Source organism: Phalangium opilio, unplaced genomic scaffold (genome assembly GCF_054372755.1).
Source record: "Phalangium opilio isolate 3A_F unplaced genomic scaffold, DU_Popi_V2 ptg000101l_1, whole genome shotgun sequence".
NCBI lineage: Eukaryota > Metazoa > Arthropoda > Arachnida > Opiliones > Phalangiidae > Phalangium > Phalangium opilio.
This window is the reverse complement of record NW_028324204.1, coordinates 2,856,948-2,878,305: the sequence shown is the minus strand read 5'-3', so window position 1 is coordinate 2,878,305 and position 21,358 is coordinate 2,856,948. Positions and strand designations below refer to the sequence as shown.

Sequence of the window (21,358 nt, the reverse complement as noted above, 5' to 3'; positions counted from 1 at the left end):
AAAGATTCGCAGCATCTTTATCAACAATTATTACGAATTGATACGATACGCGAGCGATTACACTCTGGAATTAGTCGACTTACGGCCAGTTACGGAGTCGATCGCTCTCTTATCGTACAAAGCCAAAAGCGATTACGTTTCGGACTATAAACTGGGGTCGGCCATTGTGGGGAGCTTCGTTTCTTGCTACGGGCGACTCGAATTGAACAAGATGCTGCTTCAATTGGACCGCGCAGCCTTGAATTGTGACACCGACTCCATAATCTACCGCCATCTACCGGGAGAGTTTGACATTCCAACTGGCAATCATATTGGTTGCTGGGCGGACGAACTCGGCGGTGATTATTTAACTTCCTTTTGTAGTACCGGTGCCAAAGTTACTCGTTTCGCACTAGGAAAGGAAAAGAAGTCAAGAAAATTAAAGGGTTGACGTTAAATCGAGAAAATCTTGAAAAACTTGACTTTGAAACCTTTGAAAGTGTGGCGATGAATCCGGAAAAGGAAGTTATAGTCAATGTCCCTTTTAATTTTAAACGGGACAAATACAAGCTGCAGCTAGAGGCCGTTAAAATTACCAAAAGATTTCGCCAAACGTCGAATAAGAGATTGTTGAACGCCGATTTGACAACCAGTCGACCTTACGGTTTCAAAGAGGCAACATCCGCTTCAACATCTCTTGCGCATGAATTACGAGGCTAGGCGGAGACATACTTTTGAGGGCTTGTGGAAATCGTGCGTTCCTATCGAAGCCCTGGCCAAAGACGGTTTCTATCTTGCAGATGTAGAAACACAGACGACGCGCTGCGCCTTTTGCGGTATTGCCTTGTACCAGTGGCGTTGCACGGACCATCCATCGAGGGAACATCGGAAGCACAGTCCATCGTGTCCGATGGTTTCCAAAAAACCGTGCAACAACAAACCACTGCGTCAGGGGTTTCCCGACTTCCCGACAAACGAGGGCACGGATGTTTGCGACCCTCTGATCCAAACGTGCCCAGCCACCAACGAAGAGCGGTCGGGAAACGAAAAAGTGCGTGTTCGCATCAATCCGTCGTGTTTTCTACTGTAGTGCGTCCTACCCTCCGAGTCTCGCGTAAACTTTGACCTCCTGAATGCCCAACGGTTTCGGCAACGGATTACGGACTTTGAAAGAATTTTTTTAAAAAACAATTAATTAATAGGGGATTTTTGGGTAAAAGCGTGTAACCACGCTTACGAGATTTATAAACTCGCCCCATTTGCACGTGGCCATAAAAGCCTTGGCTAATACTTAGAGTAACTACACTGGTGCTTTAGGTTAATTCATACTTTATTAAACAAACTAAATTAGTACTAAATGATAACTAAATGCCACTTGCATTATTACAATTAAAGAATAAAATAATAATTACTATTAACGATGAAGTCCAATACCAGGGCAAGATGCCCTATGCTCGAGCATACTACTACATTCTAGTAGTGGAGAATGACTGACATAATAATGACAAGCAGTCGATGCTTATATAGTACGGGAAAGGTCAGAGGTAACACGGGGTGTTAATCCTCTATTTAACCGTACACCCCTGGAGTAGAAACTCAGGAGGTTCCCTAATTACTACGGAAGGTTACATCCCCCCAGACGACAAGATTTGGACTTCATCGGCAAAAATTCAAATACATAAATTTTCTAAATTAAACATAACATAATAATAGTAATTAACTTTAAATAATGTAACAAATAATTAAAAGATTCCAGTTAACTATCGTACTAGGTTAATTATTTAAAAGTTAAAGGAAATTGATGAAAGTAGGAACTATGGCAACGGTTGGCTCGTCCTAGCTTTCGTCCTCCCGGGTTAGATACGTCTTAAGCGTCCTGGATGAGGCTAGTCAGATCTGAAGCTGCCGTATCAGACGATGTAGTTGAGGAAGTCTCCGCAGGAGGGTGGTCCGCGGTTCCACCGTTCGTTGAAGAACTTGACTCAGAATCGTCCTCTGTAGGCGTTGATTGCTGACTGTAATGTCTTCTCTTTAGGGAGTGTCCCATTGAGATAAGCCAAGTAATTAAACTGGCTTCTGAAGAAGGTTGAGTATGACTTGAACATCGTGATCGTAGTGAATTGTTGTAACATGTCCCTAACATGTTGTTCGATTACTCTGTTCCTCTGATCATTTACACGATAAGGCTGAGATTCCATGGGCGGACTATTTCCAGTATGAATCTCATGAAAGACTAGTCCTGATCTTCCTACCCCATCCGAAAACAATTAGGGAATTCCAATAGAAGGGATTGTAAAGGAAGGCTCCTCAATAGTGCTTATACCGGTAGACCCCAATCCGCAAAGTCACTACCCTAACTTTTTTCTAACAATTAATTACTTCTAACTACGATCACTCTAAGGCTTAGCATAGCCAAAGCAAAATCTAAATTGACTAGGACTCTTCGTGTCCTGGCAAGCTCGCCATTTATGTAACCACGCTTACGAGATTTATAAACTCGCCCCATCTGCACGTGGCCATAAAAGCCTTGGCTAATACTAAGAGTAACTACACTGGTTCCTTAGGTTAATTCATACTTTATTAAACAAACTAAATTAGTACTAAAGATAACTAAATGCCACTTGCATTATTACAATTAAAGAATTAAATAATAATTACTATTAACGATGAAGTCCAATACCAGGGCAAGACGCCCTATGCTCGAGCATACTACTACATTCTAGTAGTGGAGAATGACTGACATAATAATGACAAGCAGTCGATGCTTATATAGTACGGGAAAGGTCAGAGGTAGCACGGGGTGTTAATCCTCTTTGTAATTGTACACCCCTGGAGTAGAAACTCAGGAGGTTCCCTAATTACTACGGAAGGTTACAAGGGTTTTGTTTATATTGTTTAAATATTTTATATTTTTTTAATTGTGTTTATTAAGGGTTTTTGGGTTTATTGTATTTTTGTTAATAATATTTTTGTTTATTCTTTTGTTTATTTGTTTAAATATATGTTGTTTAATGATTATAAATAACATATCAACGTTAATAAAATGTTTATTATTCGAAATGAATCCGACCGAGTCAGTCTCGCATTCTTTAAAGTTCCAAACACCCGCCCAGTTTCTAATTGTAGGACCAACGCAAGCGGGGAAGAGTTGTCTTTTAAGTAACTTATTGCAAAATCATCAGCTTATGTTTGACCCGCCGCATAAAAAGGTTATTTATTGCTACGCCGCCTGGCAACCAAACTACGAAAAATTGAAACAATTGATTCCGGGAATTCAATTTATTCAAGGCTTGCCAACCGCCGATCCAGATTTTTGGGAAACGCATCGCGATTCCTACTTGATACTAGACGATTTAGCTAGTCAATTATTTAAGCAAGCTCATATTGCCGATTTAGTGTGCGTGACGTCGCATCATTTAGGGTATACTGTCATTATTATTACTCAACAACTGTTTCCCAAGGGTAGCCAATCGCGGATAATTTCTCAAAACTCTTCCTATTTTATAATAATGAAAAATCCTCGAGATGTTGCCTCTATTAGGTATTTAGCGCAACAAATAAGTCCAGAAAACCCGAAGCGTATTACGGACGCGTACAGACTAGCCACTAGAGAACCCTATAGCTATTTGTTAATTGATTTAAAACAAGAAACTCCGGAAAATTTACGATTAAGGTCGCGTGTTCTACCTCACGAATCGCCTATGTATGTGTATGTCGATTAAATTTAATTGTCATTTGAATAATGGCCCCGCGCGTTAAACGTCGATCAGAAAAACGCTCCCGACTCGTCGTAGCCCGTCCCTCAGCAAAGTTTGCCACATTTGTCCCTTATTTACAGAGTTTGCGTCAAACTAGCTGTAAACAACGGCGAACCCTCTTAAACAATAGTGGCGCGCCTCAATTAAAGAGCATTCAGACAATTTGTAAGAATTTAAAGGGCGGGGGCATTTATTTGAGTAAAGACCGTAAGAAGAGGCTAGCAAAGTACAAGAAAATTATTAGACAACTCGGATCAAGTACCTTGTCGCAGAAAAGCAAAAAAAGTTGCTCCTTCAGCAATCAGGTGGTTTTCTTACGACGTTGCTTGCAGCAATCTTGCCTTCAATTGTCCAAGCCATAGCTGCTAAACTATGAAACAAATGGTACTTGTACCGGCTACCGCCGTAACTTCAACAGCTGCCCAAGAACATTCCGCCTTGGACCGAGAGATTGAGGATATTTTAAAATCGCCATTGAATGCCTACGATAAATTATATAAATATTTAGACGCCTTTAAGAAATATTTAAGTATCGAGTAAGAAATTCCTTTACCTAAATTTGAAGTCGTAACACCTGCAATGGCGACTAGCACCGCGTTGCCATTATCGGTCACACCTAAAACCTATGTTGGCGACCTGGTAAAACGGCAAGCTGAAGTTTTGGAAAATCGTTTGCAAAAGACATTTTTTACGCCGAAAAAAGAGGACGAAACAGAAGGGGCTGTCGGTTATGCAAATCCGGACGACGCTTTTCAAGAAGAAATTGCCGATGAACAAGAGAATCAAGCGGAAGCGGAAGCGGACAATTTAACGGACATAGAAAACCTGTTTGAGACGGCCTCCGCTAAACAGAAGAAAAAGTAAAAACAGAAAAAACCTCGGAAAAAGAAAGACGAACTTCAAAATCTCGGCCCAGTAGTTCCATCTAACGAACGGAGGGGTCGACACCATAAATGGCGTGATATTGATTAATATAAAATGCAATATTAAGTCAAACAAGTTGGCAAAACCAAAATATTACCTCTCCGTGTCGAGAAGATTATATAACCTTAAGTATCCAATGAACACGTCGACCTTTTTGCCCTCATCCTTTCCCGCGCTTTGCGCTTCCGCATTTCATCCTTATTCTCAACATTATCTTCCTCCATTTTACATACAAAAATCAAATACTCACAAGAAGAAGTGGCAAAAACCTGCTGGCTCTTTACAACCACCTAATTTGACTTAATATCCAATTTCCAACAACAATAATATACCGGTAGTTTAATTGACAACCTACTAGCATCGAAATTCTCATCAAGAATGGCTCCCGCGGATAAAAAAGGGCAATTTTCAACTAGGTGGGCGTTATCTCATTAGATTTGAAAAATATCATTTCTCTTTTTTACCAATGCCTAACCGTTTGGATTTTTTTAAAGCAATCTTAGCACCAAAAAATATTTTTTGATACAAAATAAATGTTTTATATTCTTATTAAGAATAGAACAAGAGGATAAAAAAGGTCTGTCCTCTCGTAATTTTTTAAGCTTTTATCATGATTACTCTATACAACAGTATCAAGGAGTATAAACCCATTAGTGGAAGCAGAATTTTTGATATTCCAAGGATGTTTTTTAATATTATTATTTGAAATGGCTGTTTATATATTACTTAAGCTATACATCTGTATATAGAATAATCCTTGGTTTAGTTATTTCAAGACGAAAGCTAAGGCCTGGATTCTGTCGGGTAAATCAAGTCTGATCCGCAATAGGCTTAGTGAGACAAAGAGTAAATAATTGAGACCTGAGGTGGAGTAAACTTTGGGTTTTGATTATCGTGTCTGTAATGAAGGGACATTAACGGTTCAGAGTGAGCCGAAAGTTAAATACACGTTTAAATAATCAGATTTAGATTTTATAATAGAAGAAAGCATCATGGTAGCAATTAGATCAGTGAAAGGGATAATCGTTATCGGGTTAGTGGTATGCATCAGAGAATAAAATTTAACATAGAACTTATATAATCTTGTAAATAATGATTTGAAACCTAGGATTAGCGGATGAATATATAATTTGACAATGTAGAGATAACTATTCAATGACTTAAGCCTCGTTAGACAAAACAAAGCGAAAAAATGTTGCTCTAGTATTTAGATATTGAGTCCTATACTAGTCTTTTCCGCGACTCGGAGAGGTAATATTTTGGTTTTCCCAACTTGTTTTAAATGTAAACATAAATATATTAAAGCAACATAGTCGTTAAGTTTAAGATTCTGGTCATAGATGGCATCTAATATCGTCTTTCTAGCCACGCCCTGGCAGCGGAGGGTTAAAAACATGACGGCGTGCAGACCACACAGTTGAAAGAATGGATGTTGAATTTGTTGTTTATTGTAAACAACTCGTTTCCCGTATCGTTTTAAATTAACTTTATAGTATCGTGGTGAATTTCCGTACGTGCAAAACACTTCCACAGTGTCATTGTTAGAAAAGCACGCTATCCAATGCTGTCCAGCCATGCCAGAGGGTTCATTATTGAATATGAAGCAAAATTTGGGTCTTTTAGGATGCTGGGGGAGTTAATCTACTGGAAAGCATCCTAAATAGTAGGGTCGCGTTCTTTTATCGCAAGTTAAAAGAGCGTTTAATTGCGAAGTGTTCATAATTTAGTCTTGACAACTCCCGTCTCAGGTAACGAGACTTTTTGTAGTTCAGCAACGTAAAAGACGTCTAGAATCTGCTCTCCCTTTAAATCCGCTACGCGATAGACGGGTGGTGACCTTGGTATAACGTGAACAACTCGAAATATTTCGTCAGTAAAAGTGCCTCCCGAGCTGGTTTTTCTAAATACCCGAGTAGCTATAGAGAGACGCACGTGGTCACGAACTTTAAAGGTCGGTGCGTATCGATTAATTCCGTTAGATTTCCCGTACAATTTATTCCAAATGATTGATTCGTTATCTATATTAACATGAGCCGGTGCAATTCCAATTGTTGAATGAACCCGTTCATTATAAGCTCGAGTAATTAAAGGTAAATATTTAACGTAATTTTTATTCCCCGTGGCCGTAATAACCCGGGCAATTTGTTCTTTGATTGTTCTAATAAAACGTTCAGCTAGACTGGCCTTATGCTGACTCCGGCCAAAATGTATTTGCACATTGTGACGTTTCAAGAAGGAATCAAAGTTGCGCGAACTAAATTCTCCACCAAAATCGGTGTAGATTTTTAAAGGGATCCTCTCTCGAAATATTTTTTTAAAAGCTTCGATAACCTCGCCAGATGTTTTGTTTCTAAGAGGTACTGTCCATCCATAGCGACTTAAGACGTCAGTGACGCACAAAACATAACGAACATTTTTATTAAAATGTTTTAATTTCGGTAAATCCAAAAGATCAGCTTGAAAAACGTCATTGATACTCGAGGCGTACACCTGATTGGTTTTGAATCGAAAGCGCCGAAATCGATGTTTCGTGTAGGCGGGTTGTTTCTCGAGAAAGGCGATTAATTTTGGTTTTGGCACGTCCGGTAAGGCCTTTTGTAGCCTCGCTAGCGATCCATAGGCAGCTGGGTTAGTCACATCGTAATACATTTTTCTAATTTTAGCGTCCATATCTTAACAAGTGTAAATAACGACAAAATGGTGTCCCAATTAAAAACTTTATTTAATACACACAAAGGTATTTTATAAAAAACAATATCAGTTAAACAAATACTATATATCAGTACATTTTTAATAGCCAAATATCAAGGCATTCTTTAAATCGGCAAAACTGTTGACAAAATAAGCGTAAATATCCTCTTGATCTTCAATCCATCCATGGTCAGTCCCAAATTGATGCAAAATTTTCTCTCGATCCAGTTGAGGCAACGCTTCGTGCAAATTACGTTCGACTCGATCGCTGAAATTTGTGTCAAATTCCGAGCAGCTTTGAGAGTGGCATATTTGTTTTCGACACTCGACGTTGGCGCAAGTGGAAGTGACGTCAAACAAAGTGGTGGTGAGCTCGTTTAAAATTAATTCGCGCATGCGACAGACAGCTATCCCTTTAGCCTTGAGAGCCTCGTCAATCAGCGGTTTTAAATCAATCAATGTCTGCCATCCTGTTTTGTTCAGGCTGAATCCTTCGCTGGTACTAAAGTTGAGGAAATAACGACTGCCGCTGCCTCGTTCATAGTATTGAAGATCGATTAGACGCTCATCTTTCGAGTTGACGAAGCATTCCAGCTTGATGCGCTCTTTGACGGGCAACCAAATATGATAACGAGGTATTTTTCCGTCAAAAAAGGACGTGAGTTCATTTTGAAACCGAAACAAAGCGTACCAAGCGTTACGTTTTAATATAGTTTTTGTACGCGTATCCGATCTTTGAATTAAAATTTTAGGTTCAATTGACTCAATGACGCAAATGTCGAGCTTTGGCGTGACGGTGTGTACTTGATGCATATTGACGCGCGACTGATATTGTATTTATAAAGTTTTAGCCTTTTATACGTTGGGGTGATTATAAATAATTTCTCTGTTTTTAGATATAATTAATTGGTTGTTTGGAAATTCGGCCATGACAATGCACGTGACGTTTTCGGTTAGTGGAGAGCTAAATCTTAACGATAATCGCAAGTTACCAGTCTGGGGCATGGAATTTAGACCTAACGAAGCGAGGTGTTCTCCACTCAAATCAGAAACAACGACAAAAAAGCCTTTCTTCTATAAATCGTAAGAAATAATATTTCCTCTGTCAAGACCTAATATTTCGAGCCCCTCGAATAAAGAATTGTAACATATAGCGTATTGATTGTCGTCAAAATTAGGCGTAAAGGGGATATCAGGATAGTTTTGAGAATTTCATGAAATCGAGCTTGAAGTGTTGGAGATCCAGGGGGTTAGAAGTTGCTTCCCCTACAAATTTTTTATTAGTAACGAAAGCCACGACAGTTCGCGAGGGTAATTGCCCGGTAAACAAGCTGTCACTAATAAAATCTTGCGTTCCGGTGGTTATTAAGAAATTTTTCATAACAATAGAGTTATTTCGTAGCGAGCGTTTATTCCCGAATTTAACATCTGCGCGTGAGCTAGCTGCAGTTCGGGATTAACCTCAATTTCGCGCGTAAACAAGGTGCATTCCGTTAAATCAATCTTATACTTTTTGCCCGCTTCATTGTGAATAATAGCGAAATCCGTGGAGCTTCGATGAAGTCTAATTCGCACCTCGATATTATCTAGCAAGAATTTGGGCGTTTTAAACATATCCAGAAATAATTCGCCAATTACATCGCACGCCTTTGATTTTGCCACGCGTTTAGCACGACGACCAATAACATTATCCTCCTTGTTAATATTGGCGTCTTCCAAAGCCGTAGCCGGATCGATAATGGTATCCAAATAATATAGCATAGAAGTTAACCAGGAGTTGGCCGCCGTTTGTCCGTTATTTAAAAGTATTTTAAAATAAGCCATATATGGGTACAAATTTTTAGGTTGCTGGACAGCGACGCCATTGAGAATTAATTCTACTTGACAAAATAGCGAGGCAATTATTAAATTTGATACCAAGACTTTCTTTTCCGCATCTGGAACGGCAGTGCCGTCCTCGTGTAAAACGCGAAATTTTAATCTCAAAAGAGTTTTAGTCAAATCATGATAATTGTTAGAGGGAGGAATGATAAATTCTACGTATTTAGCATTTGCTAGTGGGGCAATTGGATAATGAGCAGTCGTTTTAGTCCCAACAATATTATTATTCACCACTGGCTTTTCAAATACCTCAAAATCAGAGAGAACACTTTCGTAGGTCGACATGTTTAGTCTAGAAAATCGCGTTTAGTGCGTCGCTTAAGACGTTTGCTCGGGCTTGTTTTAGCAGTCCTTTTCATTTTCGACCCCTCCCGCTCTGAGTGTTGACAAACCGGTCCACGCCTTAATGTAGTAGGGAATTTATAGATTGTTTGACATTTCATTTAATCGATTCTCGAGGTGATATTCTAGGGTTTTGGGCATGGCTGATTACTTGCTCGTTAATCCAACAGCTTCGGACGCTAAAGTACTAATGGCCGGCCTAATAAAGGGTGTAATTTTGCGCAATAAAGAATTGAAGATACCGCCAACACTAAAACGACCCCCCGATTGGAAAACGTTTGCGTGTAAAGCTGGAAGAGACGATCCTCTTTGGAAATACAAAGTATATCTATTAGGTACCATCGCTCAAGTTCTATTGACGTCGACGCCTAAAAAACAGTTTAATATATACTTTGCCTAAATTAAACGGGATATTTTCCCCGTAATCGGATTTCAATTCAATTTCAATTTCTTGTATATCGCTGGTTGAAATTGGATAAAAGTCGATGTTATTAAAAATTTCTTGATTCTCCTCGTCTAGCAACGAAAAAGCTGGCATTTTTATGAAGCGTAACAGAGGGGCTTGCCCCCCACCCACTACTTGTTGACGAATAATATTGGTATAAACAAACATGGCATCGACGCCTCTCATGATATCCGCGGGGTAATCCGACGTCTCGTTATTAATATACCGATCCAACTGATTACTACTAAAACCTAACAATCTCCCGAGACCTCGTCCGGGTGTTGTTTTGGGAAACAGGATAGAAACCGTATCGTTCAGTTTTGAAACCGTCACGGTTCCGTCTACATTCTGCGTAAATTTTAGACTTTTTCTATGCGTCGGCGACATGGCTTCGCTCATAGCACTTAAAACATCGCTAATATGATAATATACCTCGGGAGGAATCTCGCATGCGAAATAATCAACTCGTCTGGCTTGGTACCCAGAAATATAAGGTTGGCCAGCCATATTTGGGTCTTCTGGAAATTTGTCAACATCGTATTCGCTAGTCCAAAAATTATTATTCGCTGTCAGGGTCATTGATCTTAATCGAGGGTTTACCAGAGCTACTCCCGAATGACTGTGTTTAAAAAATTCTCCCTCTTCGGGATGTTAAATAACTGGGCCATTGGTCCAGCTATTGATACGCGAACACCTGGTTCTATTTCGAGACGAACATAAAATCTATCTTCCACCGCCGTTTTGAGAATGTACATTTTAAAATACTGGCGAGGCATATATTCTTGAACACCGAATAACTGGTTTATAATTTTTAAATGTAAAGAGAAGGGGATTACCGCTCCTGTCGCGGTATAATCACAGGTATATTCGCCCGCGGGTATTTTGATTCTTGTGAAACTAGTCTTAGTAAATAGATACATTAGCGAGTCATGAACGCGATAATTTACGTATGTGTCATTAGTTGTTTTGAAATGTGTGAAATTACGCTCTAAAGGTTTAGTGGATAGAAACGTCCCACCAACGTATTCAGCTTCTAAATTTAATATATCCCGCAATTCCTTTGGGAATAGCATTTCAATTTTTGCCGGACAATAGACTCTAAAGTAACGTTCCGCTCCTTGCTTAATAACGCTAAATTCGGCGTGTTTCAATCTTAAAGGATCATAATTGCGCGCAGTTATTTGGAGGTTTTCGGCAATATCATCATAGATCTTATAATCATCTGTCGATCTTAACTCGCCTGACACTTTAAAAAAGAAATAAGGCCAGGGTTCTTCCCAGGGGTATAGCGCTTTATGGTTCTATTGACTCGATATTCTATGTATGCATTGTCTTTGTCTATGGTATATTCTTCTAACGTCATGCTCAAGGGACCAAGCTGGTGTCGTCTGGAATAATATCTATCGGGGTCAGCGTCAAGCAATTTAGCTACTTGGGGAGAAAATTTAATCTCCACCCATTCCGGTGTTTTGAAATTATACACGATAGCATCACCCCAATTATCTACTGTGTGATATGTTACTTGAATTTTTTTAAATACTAATTTTTCTAAAGTGTTGGCTACGGCTCGATAAAGCCCTTCGGCGTTTTTCTCTGGCGTTTTACTGGCTTTAAAAGTTTGCGGTAAGAACAATACTGTGTAATTGTCATAATCTTCAGGGTTAATTGGCTTGGGCTTTTCAGAGATAATTGGCTCGGGTTTTTTCTCTGGCGGATCAACCGGTTGCGGAAACAAGGGTTTTTCATCAACCGGTGGTGGGGAGGGGGTCGGTAATATGGGTAGCTCAAAAGTAGAGGATGTTGTAGAGTCTGGAGATTTTGAGAGGTCAGGCTTTGATGGGTCGGGTTTCGATAGGTCGGGTTTCGGTAAGTCAGGTTTTGATGGGTCTGGAAATATATATAATTCCTCAACCTCCGTTGGCGAGGGGGTAGGCGTAAGTGGTTCAAAGGTAGTGGTTTTTGATAGATCGGGTTTCGGTAGATCAGGCTTTAATGGGTCTGGAGTTGGATTTTTCGGGTGATCTGGAAGTTTCAGGGGATCTGGCTCCGGCTTCGACTTTGGTAGTTCAGCCTTTGGTTTTGGTAGTTCGAACTTCGTTGTCTCCGGCTTTGACTTTGGTTGTTCAGCCTTTGGTTTTGGTAGTTCAGACTTCGTTGTCTCCGGCTTTGCCTTTGGTAGTTCAGCCTTTGGTGGCTCTGTAGTCAGAATCTTTGAGGGATCTGAAGTAGACGGGGTTGGCCTAGTTGTTGTTGTTGTAGTAGTAGATGTTGGGTTAGTTGTTGTGGTAGATGTTGGGTTAGTTGTTGTGGTAGATGTTGGGTTAGTTGTTGTGGTAGATGTTGGGTTAGTTGTTGTGGTAGATGTTGGGTTAGTTGTTGTGGTAGATGTTGGGTTAGTTGTTGTGGTAGATGTTGGCTTAGTTGTTGTGGTAGATGCTGGTTTAATCGTTGTAGTAGGGGCTGAATTAGTCGAGCTTGGAGGTATTAGTTTATCCGAACTTGGAGGTACCGGTTTAGTCGAACTTGGAGGGGTTGGGTTAGTTGATGGAGAAGTGGTCGTTTTAGGTGGGTCAGTTTTCGAAAATGATGGATAGTAGGGTTTTGGCTGATCAGGCTCTGGGAAGGTTTGTTTTGGAAGCGTTATTTTGGGTGATGGTGGCGGAGGAGTTATTTTGGATGGCTGTGGTTGCACCGGTACTACAGGCGTAGTTGGATCAATGGGTATCGGCAAAAAGGGGGTAGTTCGCGGTAAAATAGGTATAGATGGCGGTAGATGTCTATATTCTGGTTGAGGTTTTTTTCTTATTGGCGGAACTTCATAGTTTGTTTTACGTTTAATGGCTGCCTTAGGAATGTACTTGTAATCAAATTTTTTTTTTAAACTATCTCCAACATTATCAATTTCGATTTCCACGTATTTGTTAGTGTAATTTAAACTTATATTTTTAGCATGCTTTGATACAGGAAATTTGGATATATAGGGAACATCTTCGTAATTATTCTCCTTAAACTCGAATAAGGTAGATAAAGGTGAACCATCTGGTATTCTAAACCGTATGTTCGCCTCTCCTAAAACTTGCAGGTAAACGGGAAAGTTTGTATCTAACTGTTTTCCGGGGCGTCTTTATATTTATTCACTAATTTAAAAGATAATTTGCCTTTTAAATACGGATGACTGTTTACATCATCATTTAACAGCTCGGCAAAATTTTGGGGTAGTTCGTACTCTTTGGTTTTAGTATAACGATTAACGGGTATCTCTAACAGCTGCATAGTTGTCACGGTTTGGGTCACTTACGACCTGAATTTCAAACTTGTTAAACTCTTCGCTTATATTCACCCAGTGATTTGGAAATATGATTTCCGCCAACCCAATTTCATAATCACTAGTCAAGTTTAACGGCTGATGCAAATAATTTTTAAAACTTGACTGGGTATTGTTTGGATATATATCTAGACACGTATTAGACGCTAAAGTTAAAAAAAAGTCGTCATTCATGACTAACGCCTGTTTATCAACTAACCCCAACTTCTTAGACCAACGTTATTTTATACATAAAAAAAGATTGCCAATGGCTCGGTGGACTGGCCGGGATTTGAACTCGCCACCTTTTGGGTAAACCCTGCCTTTACCCATTGAGCCATTGGCAATCTTAAAAAACACGCCGTTTATTTTCATCAAAACTTTAAAATTCTTAAACTTTTAAAGTCGTTACCCTTGAAACATCTACGAAATTCTTAAACTTTTAAAGTCGTTACCCTTGAAACATCTACGTAGTTGGGTAATTGACCTTACCCGATTCCAATAAAAAAAGACAACGCCCTGACTAGTTCGAGCCGGTTTTCAACTTGTTTGATGCAGTTATTATATAAGACACGCGGCTTTAATAGTACGTTAAAGGGTGTGGTCGGTAAAAAATATTTTTTTATCTTGAAAGCATTGCCTCGAGACCTCTTTTAATATTAAATTTGCCCTTCGTATTTTAGTATATAAGCCCCGTGTTTCGAAAAGAAAGTTATCAGTTGCCTGACTACGCTCTCATGTTTAACCGTGTGGAGTACTATTTTTACGACGATGTCTTTCTCCAACGCTCCTGGACTCACACAGCTTTTGTTGTGTGAGAAGAGAACAAATTCTATTTTTCCATTCGTCTCTTCTCAGGAATGGCCTGGGAAGAGACCAAATTCTATTTATGGGCTAGATTTACGTAACGTTTTTGTATAATCCTTCGCCGGTACATTTGGCTACACAAAAAGTTGCGTAAATTTGTGTGAAGTCGCATGAAGTCGCATGAAGAGAGTTTACTGATGGTTGTGGACTTTAACTTCATTGCAGCGTCATTTGCGTTCATACAACTGACTATCGCAATGAAGGAGAAGTCCTCATCTACAACCATCAGTATTGGGTTTGGATACTGTTCGCGACCAAGAATTGGCGCAAACAACCAGACCTGGACAAGAAGACCAGGCCCCACAGTGGCTCGGATGTAACTTCCTTTGGGAGGTAAAGGGTCAACGAAGAATTTTATGTGACATGGCCCGTACAAGCCCACAAGCCCTGCCATTGCATAAGGTTCTGCGTACCCTGCACCAGTTGGAGCATGTTCTCTTCAGTGAGGCTCATCGTAGGGTCTTGACTTCGATGTCCTTCTCAAACTTAACTATTTCACGACATCAGAGTGGCCCTCTTCAATGATAGATACATTTCGGGAACAAGAAGCGGCGAAAACAACCAGGCCTCGTCGCAATGCCCACGATCTTCGAGAACCCATGGACGGATTTACTTGAAAAGGTCGTTTTCTAACAATCCTCGACTACCCTGCTTGTCTTTTATCAAAATTCATCCAGCAGCGTTTATCTCACGCCGCGCCCCTTGACGTCGGCCACCAGAATGCACGAACAAAGCTTACTGATGGTGGTCGATGTCATCCACAAAGTCGTGCGCATAAAACCTACGGTTCAGGATCAAGAAGTGCCAAAAAACAACCTGTTTTGTTTACCCCGGAAGTATCGGTACATAATTTAAGATTCAGCATGTAACATGTTTTTTACGTTGTGGGTAAACAAGCCCGCCCCAACTCAAAGAAAAGAAGTATTGACTTTCTTGATGACTCTGATAAACAATATCAATATTTTTAAGCCCTTTCCAACTCAAAAAAAAGTATTGACCTTTTTGTTTTTATATATTCTTGTTATTCTCTATTATTTTATTGTATATATTATTTGGGACTTGTTATTAAAAAAAATCTTTATTCGTATATTTGTTTTTTTGTTTCTTAGACATATCTAGAGGTTTATTTTTATGGCGGGAAATTCAAACGAGGTAAATGTGTAAAAATCCTTCTAAATAGGCATAGCATTGTGGAAGGCAGGGTTGGTCAGGTAAGATTTTAGCCTAATCTTTGGTTGGAAGCTTGGTTTGAGTCTGGTGGATGAGGGTCTGGCCGCCATCTTGGATCCGTGGCTATCTGTATAGTCCCTACTACTAACTTCGCGATATTATTGGAAATTAATCACAGTCAAACTTAATTCAGTTTATCTGGGTCTGGAGCTGGGGCTAGAACTGGGTCCGCGGCTGGATCTAGAGCTGGGTCCGCGGCTGGAGCTAGAGCTGGGTCCGCGGCTGGAGCTAGAGCTGGGTCCGCGGCTGGGGCTAGAGCTGGGTCCGCGGCTGGAGCTGGGGCTAGAGCTGGGTCTGGAGCTGGGTCTGGGGCTGGGGCTGCGGCTGGAGCTGGAGCTGGGGCTGCGGCTGGAGCTGGGGCTGCGGCTGGAGCTGGGGCTGCGGCTGGAGCTGGGGCTGCGGCTGGAGCTGATGCTGGGAACGGTGCTGTCCGATATTTTGTGACAATAATTTTTATTCGTGCAATGATTTTATACAGAAAAAATTAAAATAAAAAATAAAGAAACAATTTCTTAATGCAAATTATATATTCAAAATATTGTTTACACGTCTTTTGACGGTCCTCCTTCAGTGCCCCTTGGGGGAAAAGAGGTGACGAGAAGCTGGTACTTCTCTTTTTCTTCCTAGTCAGCATAAAAGGGGGCTGCCAAATTAACTGTGACATTAATGTAATTAATAATGAAGTAAATTCTCTGAAAATACACCTTGGGATCCGCCGTTGGACACTTCCCCCTATAGCGCCACGTCTTCCCTTTGTCCTACTATTCATAAGAAATATGAAAACATTTTAACTGATGTAATAGGCACAATGCCAACGCTTCCGACGGACCCAGGGCGAGAAATAAGGAAAAATTTTAAACTGGCCATTTGACCAGCAGAGCCCAAGGGTTTTAATTAAAAAACTGGTCAATGACCACTTAATATTTCTACATAAAGTCAGAGCTTCCCTGAAATGGTTCTAGGTTTTATATACTGTCTTTTTGTTTTATATGTATTAATTCCTATAACCAAAAATAAATGTTATGATTTGAATTAATATTTGCAATTATTTTGTTGACACCTGGCAAGCTTTTGCATCCAAAATTGGTCCGCTTAGCGGATGGACAAGTTGCTAAGAACCCACATCATACGACGCTATTTTAGCCGATACTCCATTATCTTCGACATCAGCACACGCAACCTTTAACAATCTAAAGCTGGAAACGAATATCAGGGGTGGAGACAGTATCGACTTCACATTGAACGCTTCAGAAGCAAGCGAGTTAAATCGATTAATGCCATATATCAATGAACATGTGAAAAAGCTTGTATCGAACGAACAGGTCTATTTATTACTTGGCGATTTGATTTTCGCTGAACTTATTACCATATATAAAATATTACACATAGATTACGGTGAATTCTTTTCTTTCGAAGAAATTGAAGATCATATTAATTTTGACCGTGTACTATCATATTTTGGCTCGTACGTTTCACCGTAAAAAATATTAATGGCTTTTGAAAGTAGATTAAAGGAACGCGGAATAAGTTTTGATTTTCAATCGTATAATATATTTAATATATTAATGTCTCAAACTTCTTATTTAAAGAAACGTATAAGCGTTGTCAATCTTTTTGGCCTGGTGTAAATTTGTATTGAAATAAATTTTTTAAAACTTAATTTTTGTCATTTGATCTGGATAGGCATATATATTTATAGGACCATAACAAGACGCTTCTAAAGCATTGTGGACAACAATAACTAGTCTACAAAGAAATCGGCTAGGATTGTGTTATTATCGTTAGGAATCATTTGAATTCGGGGTCAAATTCTGTTTTTTTAGGAATGTGACAGCGTCTAGACTTGTATTTATTAATGTATTGAAAGACATGCGGCTAGGGTACATGGAAATCGGCTAGGAATGTGTTATTATTATCGTTAGAAATCATTTGAAGTCTGGGTCAAATTCTGTTTTTTTTAGGAATGTGAGATGGTCTAGACTTGTATTATTTATTAATTTATTGAAAGACATGCGGCTAGGGTACATGGAAATCGGCTAGGAATGTGTTATTATCGTTAGAAATCATTTGAAGTCGGGGGTCAAATTCTGTTTTTTTTTAGGAATGTGAGAGGGTCTAGACTTTTATTATTTTGGGGTCTCGTTTGCTTCAATAACAACTTTTGAATATTGGAAAGATCATAAGGTTTTTGTATTGGGGTATATAGAAAGAACGTCGGAGACTAAAAGTACCCTCCGGTTTCTCCATGGGTACTATAAATACGGCAATTTACCCAATACAAAAATCACTCTCAGCCTAAACACTGACGAACTACTACTACTAAGACTAAATCCTGCACCAAACTTTCAACATGTGAGTATAATGTTTTTTCTCCTGAAATCATAGAATAAGTTTTTTTGGTATTTAGGACGCCCAACCCTTTACCGTTTGGGGATGAGGTCTTTGAATTTCTAAACCCACCTGTCCCAGATGAACCTTTAGAAGAAGAACCTTTTCCGTTAGCGGAACTAGAGGAAGTGGTGGTGGGGGGAGGGGAGGAGGAATGGGAGAAGGAATCCAATTCTGATGAGGAATTGGATGAGGATGATGAAGATCCTACGCCATTGGATTGTAACATCCAACGGTAAACATTCCATGTTTTCTCCTATTTTTTAGTAGCTATATTTCCTCCGTAAAATTTGAGCAGGATCTTAGCCCAGATCCACCAGGCGGCCGAGGAAGAAGAACGGCTTGCCAACAACGAAGTACGCACGGCCGTCGAACAAGTGTACGCGGTCGAGACAAATTATGTTATCGAAGCCCTGGGTCAGACCCTGTTGGGTTTCATGGTATTCCCTGTAGAACCCCTAGAAGAGGCACCCCTAGTCGAGGAACAGCCCTTAAACATAGCTAACTGTTATTCCGGCTTGTAAGTTATATAGTTTTTTTCTTTTTTAAGACAATTTCTTTTTTCTTTACAGTCTCAATACGGCCATCTTAAAGTTTTTTAAAAGGAGAGCCCGAATATACAGGGAAGCTGAAGGGGAGGTTGATGTTGACGGCGTGATTGACGCCGCGTCCGTTCGGACGGCAACCGAGCACGACATACGGCGGGCGAAACTGTTCCTCGACAAAGTCGCCTACGGGGTGCTCGCCCAACAGATGGTAGATCTAGGGCTTTTTCGCTAACATAAATATCCGCGTCTCGGGGGGGGGCTATTCAATTTCCCGCCCCTAGCCCCCAAAGGTAAGAAACCGTTTTTGTATATTATAAGGGGGGGTGAAGAGTGTCTGGGTTTCAACGGTCCCCCTCCATACAATATATACGGAGAGTTTCCCAATACTAAAATCATTCTCGCTTTAGCTTCGGCCAGAACATCATCCACCATTATCATGTGAGCATACTGTTTTTTTCTGAAATCGTGGAAAGACTAACTTTTGAACTTAATAGGGCGTACAGTCATATTGACGATGTTCTTTTGTACACGGACGACGAGGAGGACCCGAGACAAAATTTTCACGAGCGGCAACAGCGTCGTCCACCCCAGGAAAACCCGCCGAGAGTAAATGAACATCCGCCAAATGATTGCAGCCTCTTCAGGTAAAGTCTCTATATTTTTTAAAACTTTAATGGCTATATTCAAACATTTTTTATAGGATCCTTGCTGATGTCCATAAGGACTTAGTGAGGATTCGCGCGGAGAATCTCGAACATGGTTTTGATCTCCGCGAGGACGATGTTGTCTTCCGGGAGTTGAGCAATGAAAGAAAAACCCACCGGCGAAGCCAACGCCACACATAATCAAGATGTCCAAGAACAGAAAAGGGAAATCCTCCTGACGGACATCGGCACCGCCACCGCCACCGCCACATAGACTCTACTACGGACCATAGTAGCACCAGACAAGCCACAAACGAAAACGTACAACCATTAGACAATTCTCTCTGCCCAATTTGAGTCCCGAAGGAAATAGTCGAGAGTTTTAAATTCTACAAGCGTGATAGAAAACCAGGCAAAACTGTCACTAAATATATAATCACCATCCGCCACCTGTCAGAATTCTGTAATTTTGGAACATTGCTGAACCGAATGTTGCGTGACCGTCTCGTCTGCGGCATAAACGACGATTGCATGCAAAAATATCTATTAGACATCGAAAACATCGACCTTGACAAAGCCACAGCCAAGGCGGTAGCGCTAGAATCCATCAATAATGACATCCGCGTCATCAAAGGCCAAACATCCGACGACACAGCTGTCAACCGCATATCCAACTCCACTCAACTGAACTACGGATCACGCCAATTGCGCATTGCTTCCCACCCAAGAAACAAATCCTCTGGAAGTCGTACAGGAAACTTCCAGCACAAGCCTTGCATAAGATGTACGAGCCCAGGGCATTCAAAATGGGACTGCCCTTATAAGACGTGCGAATGTCGGGATTGCCACACCATTGGTCACTTATCGAAAGAATGCCGAAAAAAAGTCATTCACCGCACGACCCGCCCCACAAGGGGACGATCCGAATGGCGACGATATCTGACAAGCGCGAACCACATTGCGCACACGCCAGATGCAGCATACAACATTAACAACGTCGGGCCAATTACACACTCGCCTGAATACGACATATTCACTATACACGTAGAGCCTGAACCGACACCCACGACATAACATCTCGCAAACGCCATCTCAGAAAAAGATAGAGGTCAGCAGTCCATGCCCCGCGGGTCGAGAGTACGCATCACTGGACCACCGCCAATGGTAAAGATCACCTGTTCAGTAAACAATAACCTGATATCGTTCCAACTCGACACCGTATCAGGATACACCATCATGTCCGAAGTGACACTAAGAACCCAAATGAAGTATGACCGACCATTGCAAAGAGGGCCAGGACACTTAGTCGCCTATACGGGACACGCCTTGGACATAAAAAGCCACATTGCCGTCGATGTCACGTACAAGGACAAGACGCTCCAACTACCTTTGGTGATAGTTGGGAGGCCAACGTCCCAGCTTAATGGGCCGAAACTGGATATATTCGGTATTCAACATCACATCAAACCCACACCTCGTAGTACAGCGCATCGAACCAAGCGAAAACACTTGAAGGATTTACTGGAGAAACATATGCAACTCTTTTCACCTGGAATCAGAGGGAATAATAACCGCAGTGGCGTATGCGGATTTTGCTTCACCCATTGTGCTTCTCCGCAAGAACAACAACACCGTGAGGCTATGTGGTGACTTTAAAATTACCACCAACAGGATAATTGACACGAAAATATATCCACTACTGAAGTTCAACATATTTTCCAAATTAGCGGGCTGCAAAACGTTCGCCCGAATCGATATGCGGAACGTGTACAATCAATTAGAACTGGACGACGAGTCAAAGAACTACGTCATAATTATCACCACGAAAAGCCTCTACCGTTATAACCGCCTTCCCTTTGGGGTATCTGCTTCTTCAGCCATCTTCCAAAGGCATATGGAACTCGTAATGCAAGATCATCCATGTTACTTCCCTCCCAAGACGATATCCTCGTGGGTGGAAGAGACGATTATGACCTGCTGAACAAACTGGGGAAGGCTTTTACAACATTTGAGGATGCCGGACTCAAGCTTAACCAAGAAAAGTGCCAATTCTTGAAAACGTCTGTTGATTTCTTGGGCTATCGCCTTGACACTGACGGATTACACCCTCAAGAATAGAAGATCGCCGCCATCCGAGATGCCCCAGCACCGCGAAATGTTGAAGAGCTCAGATCAGTCTTGGGACTTATCAATTATTACTCCAGCTTCGTTGCTAGTGCGGCTACCATGCTTTCGCCACGAAATGGCAATGGGCTCAAAGACACCAAGCCACGTTTGCCAAGGCGAAAAAAGTCATACAGTCATCAGGTTTGCTGGTGCTGTTCGAGAAGTCATACTAGCGTGCGACGCCTCACCCG

At 40.8% G+C, this 21,358-nt stretch overlaps 2 protein-coding genes across 2 annotated transcripts; one reads left to right on the top strand and one right to left on the bottom strand.

Annotated features, from left to right (window-relative positions):
* Positions 1-1,846: 1,846 nt before the first annotated feature.
* On the bottom strand, positions 1,847-13,293 carry LOC149630951 (uncharacterized). Its single transcript, XM_089851153.1, has 5 exons — positions 13,204-13,293; positions 11,741-12,973; positions 2,359-2,485; positions 2,136-2,227; positions 1,847-2,008 (listed from the first exon to the last, which is right to left on the bottom strand). Exons 1-5 carry the CDS (start codon positions 13,291-13,293, stop codon positions 1,847-1,849), a joined length of 1,704 nt encoding a protein of 567 aa, XP_089707279.1.
* Positions 13,294-16,229: 2,936 nt separating this feature from the next.
* On the top strand, positions 16,230-18,710 carry LOC149630950 (uncharacterized). The gene is made up of 4 exons (XM_089851152.1): positions 16,230-16,255; positions 17,829-18,044; positions 18,108-18,329; positions 18,382-18,710. Exons 1-4 carry the CDS (start codon positions 16,230-16,232, stop codon positions 18,587-18,589), a joined length of 672 nt encoding a protein of 223 aa, XP_089707278.1. The 3' UTR covers positions 18,590-18,710.
* Positions 18,711-21,358: the final 2,648 nt, after the last annotated feature.

Coding starts and splice junctions, on each gene's coding strand:
- LOC149630951 (XM_089851153.1), bottom strand. CDS start 13,293: ATGCAGCTGTTAGAGATACCCGTTAATCGTTATACTAAAACCAAAGAG. Junction 2,486..11,740: donor AACCCTTGTTTCCGCAACCG/GTTGATCCGCCA, acceptor GGCCACGTGCAG/ATGGGGCGAGTTTATAAATC. Junction 2,009..2,135: donor TAAATGATCAGAGGAACAGA/GTAATCGAACAA, acceptor CACTCCCTAAAG/AGAAGACATTACAGTCAGCA.
- LOC149630950 (XM_089851152.1), top strand. CDS start 16,230: ATGCCAACGCTTCCGACGGACCCAGG. Junction 16,256..17,828: donor ACGCTTCCGACGGACCCAGG/GCGAGAAATAAG, acceptor TTTGGTATTTAG/GACGCCCAACCCTTTACCGT. Junction 18,330..18,381: donor GCTAACTGTTATTCCGGCTT/GTAAGTTATATA, acceptor TTTTCTTTACAG/TCTCAATACGGCCATCTTAA.